This window comes from Helianthus annuus, chromosome 5, assembly GCF_002127325.2.
Source record: "Helianthus annuus cultivar XRQ/B chromosome 5, HanXRQr2.0-SUNRISE, whole genome shotgun sequence".
NCBI lineage: Eukaryota > Viridiplantae > Streptophyta > Magnoliopsida > Asterales > Asteraceae > Helianthus > Helianthus annuus.
This window is the reverse complement of record NC_035437.2, coordinates 140,623,731-140,632,038: the sequence shown is the minus strand read 5'-3', so window position 1 is coordinate 140,632,038 and position 8,308 is coordinate 140,623,731. Positions and strand designations below refer to the sequence as shown.

General features: G+C 35.4%; 1 protein-coding gene across 37 annotated transcripts; it reads right to left on the bottom strand.

The window, feature by feature from the left end:
* Nucleotides 1-525: 525 nt before the first annotated feature.
* Nucleotides 526-5,305, bottom strand: LOC110941443. 37 transcript variants are annotated; one of them, XR_004894438.1, is made up of 9 exons: nucleotides 5,133-5,304; nucleotides 4,888-4,982; nucleotides 4,588-4,712; nucleotides 3,976-4,036; nucleotides 2,571-3,592; nucleotides 2,229-2,412; nucleotides 1,960-2,124; nucleotides 1,434-1,834; nucleotides 526-1,045 (listed from the first exon to the last, which is right to left on the bottom strand). XR_004894438.1 is itself a non-coding variant. In XM_035990732.1 (8 exons), exons 1-5 carry the CDS (start codon nucleotides 4,718-4,720, stop codon nucleotides 2,294-2,296), a joined length of 525 nt encoding a protein of 174 aa, XP_035846625.1. In that variant the 5' UTR covers nucleotides 4,721-4,880; the 3' UTR covers nucleotides 526-1,045; nucleotides 1,434-1,834; nucleotides 1,960-2,124; nucleotides 2,229-2,293. The 37 variants fall into 37 exon arrangements, 3 of the variants coding, with proteins under 3 accessions (XP_035846625.1, XP_035846626.1, XP_035846627.1); XR_004894442.1 differs by having other exon boundaries at nucleotides 2,571-2,647; nucleotides 5,133-5,301; XR_004894443.1 differs by having other exon boundaries at nucleotides 2,575-2,647; nucleotides 5,133-5,301.
* Nucleotides 5,306-8,308: the final 3,003 nt, after the last annotated feature.

Genomic DNA, 8,308 nt, shown 5'->3' with positions numbered 1-8,308 from the left:
ATTTTTCTATTATAGCTTTTGTTCCTTATTGTTTTACAGCTAATTCGCGCCATAACTTTTTAGAAAACAGACTAATCCAGTACCCACCGAAAAAAATATAAATTTACTTTTACGTTTTCTGAAATTGATGTTTTAAAACTGGTCATTATTAATTATTACAAGTTGGTTTTGAATATATATTGTAATAGAATATAGTAGTTTAAAAAGCTGGTCTTTATTGTTTGATTCGTACACGGATTCCCAACTGCAACGCACGGTGGGGAAATCCTAGGCCACACATTCTCAGTTAATGGATAGTAAACTCCTGTGAATATCAAGAGGAAGAAAAGGACAGCAGGCTAGATGAACCGAAGATTGGTTTGAGTCGAATATAGCACCAGCTCGACTCAACCACCTACAGTCAGTCATATGGACTCCGGGAACCTTAGTACCATTCTAATTTCCGCTCAATTCAAGCCTATTAGGACACTCAACTTGTTGACCAAAATAAACTACCCTGGAACCCGTTCACAAGATAAGATCATAGAAGTCGTCAAACTTAACAAACATAGATTATTAAATTCAATCCAGCAACATAAAAATTTGTGACAAATAACAGCAGTTAAAAAAACAAGGTTAAAAGTTAACAGAAAATTTCAAAGTTTAAACACTCGAATTAAAGAGAAAAGATGGACAAATATCTATTCCTCCTCTTCTGCCTCTTCCAGCCACTTCACAAACGGCTCCAACGCCTTCACAAAGCTTTGCCTGCACCGTAAAAATCAGGATCTCTAACTTCTTGTTTCTTATCGATCGAGTTCAAATGAATTTTGCGTGAGACTATAAAATATACATAGCTTCGTTTTGGGTTGGTTCCTTTAGCGACCCAATGAAGTATCGTGTCTTCAGCAAGAACGTCTTGGTCATAAAGAGACCTCACAACTTCATGGAACAACTTCATTAGCTTCGTATCTTCGTAACACTGAACTTGAACTTTGTAAAGTAGTTCGAGCTCAAGCTTTTCGCTTGTGCAAAACGTGTTCAATAGCTTCGCCCATGTTTTCACCTGCACAAACAAAAATTCCCAAATTATTAACACAAATACTCCTTTTTCATGCAAAATCTTGCTAAAATTAGAGGTGCAAACAAGCTGAGCAGCTCGAAACAAGCTGGGCCGAGCTTGAGCCTAAAATTAAGTCCGTATATTTATCGAGCCCGAGCTAGAGCTTGGCATGTGAAGCTCATCGGGCTCATCAAGCCTTAGTGTAATATTAGTTACTAAATCAACCTCAGAATCGACCGCGCAGACTCAAAACACTTTGAAACAGCATGTTGACCAGCAGGTGTTATTTAGAAAACCATATACTGGTTCTATCATTCTAATTATTAGGGTTCAAATTTAAATTAATCATTTTTAACTAAAACAAATAAAAAAAATTAAAGAGAAAATTCACCTTGATTCAAGCTCCGCGTCTTTCTGCATCAGCGCTTTATTTAAACCGTCTTTAATCTCAGAAAACCGGTTCGCAACCACAAACGCACCGGCTGCGCAATCTGATATCTTCTTAATTTGCTGTTCTCTTTCTTTGACTGTGTTACTTAACTAACTCGTTTATCACACAACTTTTTCCACTCAACCGTGATGATAGCTGGCGGATTACTTGATCTTTTTCACTGCAGTCTTTGTTGGTGCGCTTCCGACATCACTTGCGGTAACATGCTAGTAAGCGGGACCTGAATGCCTTCATGTGGGCCCTGATTCCGTCTCCATAAGGGTTGCGAAAAAAAACTCCCAAAATGGAATTCCAAATTGCCCGCACATTATGCGAGTAAGGTCAAATAGAGGATTTGGCACCTACAAATTAATTAAACAAGTTCAGCTTACGTAATTAAAAACCAATTTAAAGGAAAAAAGTGTAAAAAATAAATAAATAAACAAACAAACAAAACATGAATCATAAATCTGGTATTGAAACTAACCAAAGCAAGCACCAAAATTGTGAAAAAAAACTCAAATATTGTGCATGTGACAGGAACCAACGTTTTAAACGATTTAAGATTGATGCAAATCCATGATTATCTGATGAAGATCCATCTAGTTCTTTACTTCTTCTGCAGCATCTACTATCTCGCCTGAGAGACTCGCTGCAAAAAGATACAGCATAGTAAAAAAGTAAATAAAATTCATCGTTTTTATTTTAAGAAATTAACCGTGCACGCACACACACACATAAGTGATATTTACAAACCTGCTCTTGAATACAATATGGAGGGAGCTTTCCTAATGCGGTTACGAGGCCCCAAAGAATAGCTTCTACTTGTACTTGCGGTAATATGCTAGTAAGCGGGACCTGAATGCCTTCATGTGGGCCCTGGTTCCGTCTCTATAATGGTTTGCAAGCTGGCCAGAGCTGCTGCCAACAACCGTAATGCCTAAAATTATAACAAACAATAACAAATCAGAGTTATTGCCAACAACCGTGACTAAAAGTTGAAAGTCAAACACATTTACATATAAATATGCCGATTCTTGTTATGTTTTTATTTCAAATGAGTCAAATGAGTAAAAAAATATAAAAGGACAAAATTACCCACAACTTTAGCACCTTGCTTTATGAAAACCAAAGACCCTATTTCTCCAATTGCTTTATTATCCATATCATATGTCCTAAAATTCAGCAAGATAAACTATAAAGATCATAAGATTAACACATTTAAGAAAGTTTTTCAGACAAGTAAAATTCAATTCATACATGAATAATCACTATAGTTATTTCAAGAGACAGTTCCACAATAAACACACAAGAAACATTTAAAAAAGTAGATTTAGCTAGCAACATATTATTTTTAATGATAGGAATTCATGTCGTCCAATCTCAGTAAATCTTTAATTGTGAAATTTAAATGGAAAATGAACTTTTTTCAGTCAATGAACATTAATCTCCTTTTAAACTATTTTCAATATTTTGTATCATATTTTTTTGAACGGCTACTAACTCCAAGAGGCGAGAGGTCTTCGCACACACATGCATCCGAAGTGACACATCCATGGGTCCTTAGTCACCCTCGGGCGAGGCATCCGAAAGTGACCAAGCGCTCCCCGAGAAAATTTCCAGCCAACAGCCACATGACTACCGTTGCAGCCTCCGCACTCATAAGAGCCGGAGTAACCGCAATGCAATAGAAAACTCGGGAGTGGCTTAAGACTCGAACCCGTTATTAACCGAAACCATAACCGGTAATAACCGCTCGAGAGAAAAGTCGTAAAACTGGCCAAATCTCAGGAACGAAATTGGCATTTTACTCAAAAAATAGTGTTTAGATGTTATTTATTGTCTGAAATTGTAATAATCAGATGTCAAAAGTGTTTGACAAATTCAAAGGCCCTCCTTAGGAAGATGTTACCAGCTTAAAAGTTCTCGGAGTTCCAAGCTGTAAATATTATGATCGTCGGATGGGTGAAGCGTGTTAACCCACCCAAAAGCGCCCAAATGCAGCATTCTTGGCGGGTCAGAAGGCCTATCGGGCCAGTTTTCAATGGCTTCCTGTGACGCATCGTCATACCAAACCTCATCGGTTCCATGCATATGTGCACCTGGACCGAAACCCTTCCCTGGTTTAAGAAAGAGCCACGTCATTTATCAAACGACAGTAACCAAAAAAATCTCAATACACTTATCCAGAAGTATTTAACAAGAGCTGGGAATTTTGATCGGTTTACGGGTAAATGGGTCAACTCGGGCTATACCCCATACAGTACACACCTTTCTACAAATAGCACCTAGCGATTTTTACTTCAATCATGCAGAAATATTAAATTTTTACTTCAAATAGCACCATACAAAATACTTCTTATAACCGGTACCAAACTTGAAATGAAAATCATAGATCACAATATTAAATTTGCTCCGAAGATATCGTCTAGTAAAATAAAACATAAATCGAAGTATAGCATCAACAAACACATAGCATTCAACAATCAACAAACATCATTACATATGTGTGGGGGCTTTATGGTGTTCTTGTATTCTTGCTTTCTGAAAGCAGCACACAATCCCTGCAGGAGGTATTCTAGTGTCTCGTTTTCTTAACGCCAAATAAGCCAATTAGATACAAATTGTTTTTTTTTCAAACCGAACCAGGGTTTTTTAACGGAACCGGTTTTTTGTTGATAAAAAGATCGTTTTTTTAACAGGGTCGGTTTTAAACCAGTTTGATCGCCTTAAGATCCTAATTGATACGGATCGGTTTGGGTCAGGCTTCAAACCTGTTATAAAAAAATGAATTTTTTACATATATACATTTTTTGGATTAAAACAAACAATTTACTAAAAAAATCACTTAAAAGTTATAAGAACCGGTTTTATTTAAACTATAAAAAACCAGTTCTTTTTTTAAATCGGTTTTCGATGCGTGATGGGGAAACCGGTGGTTTCGGGTTGGGTTGAAACCGGTTTATAAAAATCCGTTTCTTTTTAAAACGGTACGACCACAACCCAACCCAACCCAAATACATACGACCACAACCCAACCCAAATACATCCAGTTTATTAAAACGACCACAACCCAACCCAACCCATGATAAAATTACCCACTTTAAAACATTACCCGACTCTTTTCTGTGTTGCTTTTGTGACTCAACAAAGCGTCATTTACAAACTTAAGTCATCACCATCTTTACCCAGTTTTGACAATGATCCTCAGAGTAGTTAACTGCTGGTGTACTCTGCAACCTATACATCAAAACTCAAAATGTAATTGCAAATCAACCAATCAAATCAAAATAAACAACACAGAATCATAAAGCAAGATTTCTGAACGCCAAATTTGAGTTATTTTATCATAAAGCAAGATTTCTGAACAATAGCGTGTGACCTAAACAAATCAAAAGGAGGTCGCCGGACATACCTCAGTTTGTCTATCGGAACCTACCTCAATCACCATCTACAGCCGGGAACTCTTCTCCATAGCCACCGATCTTTGCAGACTTGATTCCCTATAAACTACCCGATGCCCGATTTGGTGAGTTATGAAACCCTAGATCTAAAAATCGTAATTATTGTTCCAAAACTCATGGATACTGAAACCCTAGACCTCAAAAATCATAATTATTGTTCCAAAACTCATGGATACTCAGATTCAAAAACACAAACCTGATGGTTGTTGAATCGGAAGAACGAACTTATTCGACGTCATATCTCCCAGATTTAATCTTCAAATCGGTGGTGTTCTGAGAAAGAGAGAAAAGATGGAGCTGTTCAATATACATGAGAAAGAGAGAAGATGGAGCTAAGAGCATTCACATCCAAAGAACTAAATTGTGAGTGTGGGGTTTTTAAAATATAAAGAGTATAAAAAATGGTTGTGAGTGGAGGAGAGAGAAAATGTTACTGTTCATCTGTATATTTGGGAGGACACTATTCACCCAATATAATTTTTTAATATATATTGAAAGTGGTTGTGAGTGAAGGAGAGAGAAAAATGTAATGATAAAGGTATAAAAATATTATTTAATTGAAAAGGAGAGAGAAAAAGTATTTGTTTTTAGTGGAAATATATTGATATATGAGTTGTTTTTTAGTGGAATGTATGTATAATTTTAGGGGGCTGGATGTGAATGCTCTAAATCCTCAAATCGATGTTGAACCCTTGTTTCAAAATTCAAATGTCACAAAAGCTGTACAAAAGTAGGGATTGTAGGACAGCTGTGGGGATCATGATCCGTGTGAGTTAATGGACGGTAGGATAGGATCATGATAATGATGGACGGTAGGATCATGATCTGTGTGTTTTTGTTTGAGTTAATAAGGGTATAAGTGGAAAGTGATATTTTATAGTGTTTAAAAGACTTGTACATTATGCTTTAGAGGTGTTTTAAGGAAATTCTTATGACCTTAAGAAGTCCTTTGGATATGCTTATTAATATAGTATATATATATATATATATATATATATATATATATATATATATATATATATATATATATATATATATATATATATATATATACAGGTAGAGGATCCTGTAAAAAGTGCTCAAATTGTGAGAAGCGTGAGAAGTGTATTATAACACTATATATAATACTATATAACACCATATAAACACCGTATAACAATATGTAACACCATATAATATCATATAACACTATGTAAAACTATATACCATTATATAACAAATATAACACTATAGGTTGTCTGATAGCACGTCTATGATAGATGTATAGTGTTATATTTGTTATATAATGATATATAGTGTTACATAGTGTTATATGGTATTATATGCTGTTACATATTGTTATACGGTGTTTATATGGTGTTATATAGTGTTATAATACACTTCTCACACTTCTCACACTTTGGGCCCTTTTTACACTATCCTTACCCTATATATATATATATAGGGGGCTGCTAGAATGAGAACCACCCCGAGTTGTAAGAACCGCGAGAACTACACCCCACGGAGCGTCGTTCGCCATGATTTTTTTTACAAGTAGATATGTGTATTATAAACACAGCCGTAAAAAATCATGGCGAACGGCGCTCCGTGGGGTGTAGTTTTTTACACCACAAGTTTGGTGTTTTTTAATTTTTTTTTCTTTTTTCTTTTTTTTTTCACCAAACTTGTGGTGTAAAAAACTACACCCCACGGAGCGCCGTTCGCCATGATTTTTTACGGCTGTGTTTATAATATACACATCTACTTGTAAAAAAACAATCATGGCGAACGGCGCTCCGTGGGGTGTAGTTCTCGCGGTTCTTACAACTCGAGCTGGTTCTCATTCTAGCGGCTCCCTATATATATATGTAGGGAGGGGCTCATGCGAGAACCACCCTTATTGTGAGAACCTTGAGAAAACCAATGTGAGCACAACCTAAAATAGCTAAAAAAACCTAAAAAAATCTAACCCCTACCCCCCTCCCCCAAAAACCTAAACCCCCCCCCCCAAAAAAAAACCTAACCCCCCCCCCAAGCTAAATGCTAAAAACTAAAACCCCCAAAAAAACCTAAAAAAAACCTAACCCCCCCCCCCCCAAAAAAAAACCTAAATCCCCCTCCCCCCCCCAAGCTAAAATGCTAAAAACTAAACCCCCAAAAAACCTAAAAAAATCAAAAAAAATCAAAAAAATCTAAAAAAAAAAATCTAAATTTTTTTTTTTAATATTGTTTATGCTCAAATCGCTACTTTTAGTGGGCAAAAAAAAAATTTTAAAAAATCTTTTTTTTTTTTTTGCTTCGAAAAGTAGCGATTTTTATATAAAAAATATTAAAAAAAAAATTTTGTGTGATTTTTAGCTATTTTTATGCATTTTTGGTGTGTTCACATTGGTTCTCGCGGTTCTTACAATAAGAGGTGGTTCTCGCATGATCTTCTCCCTATATATATATATAAAAGTTGTGGATCATGAGAAAACAAGTTTAGATGAGAAAACCAAAAAACTAACTAAAAAGGCCTAAAAAACATAGCAATTTTTTTTACAATTTTTTATAAAAAAAAATCGCTATTTTTTATGTATGAAAAAAAATTTAAAAACTTTTTTTTGTACTGCACATGTGCACTAATGCGGAAAACCTAAACCATTTAACCCAACCCCCACCGACACCCCGAAAAACCTAAACCCCCACACCCCTCAAAAACCTAAATTCACCCTCCCACCAAAAGCCTAAACCCCCCAACCCCAAAAACCTAAACCCTCCCTCCCCCAACCCCTCCCGAAAACCAAGAACTAAACCCTAAACATAAACTCGAAAAAAAAACCCAACCCCCCCCACCCCCACCCCTCGCCCCCCCCCCACCCAAAACCTAATCCTAATCCTAAACCTCCAAAAAACCTAACCCTAAAAGCTAAACTATACTCAAAAGTTAATTTTAAGCATGTAATGCATATGTGTAGTACACATATAATGGACATGTGTAGTACAAGTTTTTTTTTAAAAAATATTTTTTATATATAAATAGTAGAGATTTTTTTATAAAAAATTGTAAAAAAATTGGAATGTTTTTTAGGCTTTGTTAGTTAGTTTTCTAGTTTTCTGATTTATATGTAGTTTTCTCATGAGCCTCTCCCTATATATATATATATATATATATATATATGTATAGGGTAGGGTTCCAGCGTGAACCTAATCCCATGCGTGAACTGCGTGAACTAATCTGGACCATTGATTTCCTTTTTAGTTGTTAAGGGTATGATTGTAATTATATAAAAAATTAGATTTAAATCATTATTTTAATAATTGAATTAAGTTACATCTTTCCTATTTTAAATTCATTATCCACATTATCTTTTATTTCATTTTTATTTTTTAGATTTCACCACCAGAATTCGG

Excerpts from the sequence above, each read along its gene's own strand:
- LOC110941443 (XM_035990732.1), bottom strand. The coding sequence starts at position 4,720 with ATGTATAGGTTGCAGAGTACACCAGCAGTTAACTACTCTGAGGATCAT. Across the intron at positions 3,593-3,975 it reads CATAAAGCCCCCACACATAT|GGAAGGGTTTCGGTCCAGGT; the intron begins GTAATGATGTTT and ends TTCTTAAACCAG. Across the intron at positions 2,413-2,570 it reads GCAAGGTGCTAAAGTTGTGG|GCATTACGGTTGTTGGCAGC; the intron begins GTAATTTTGTCC and ends TTATAATTTTAG.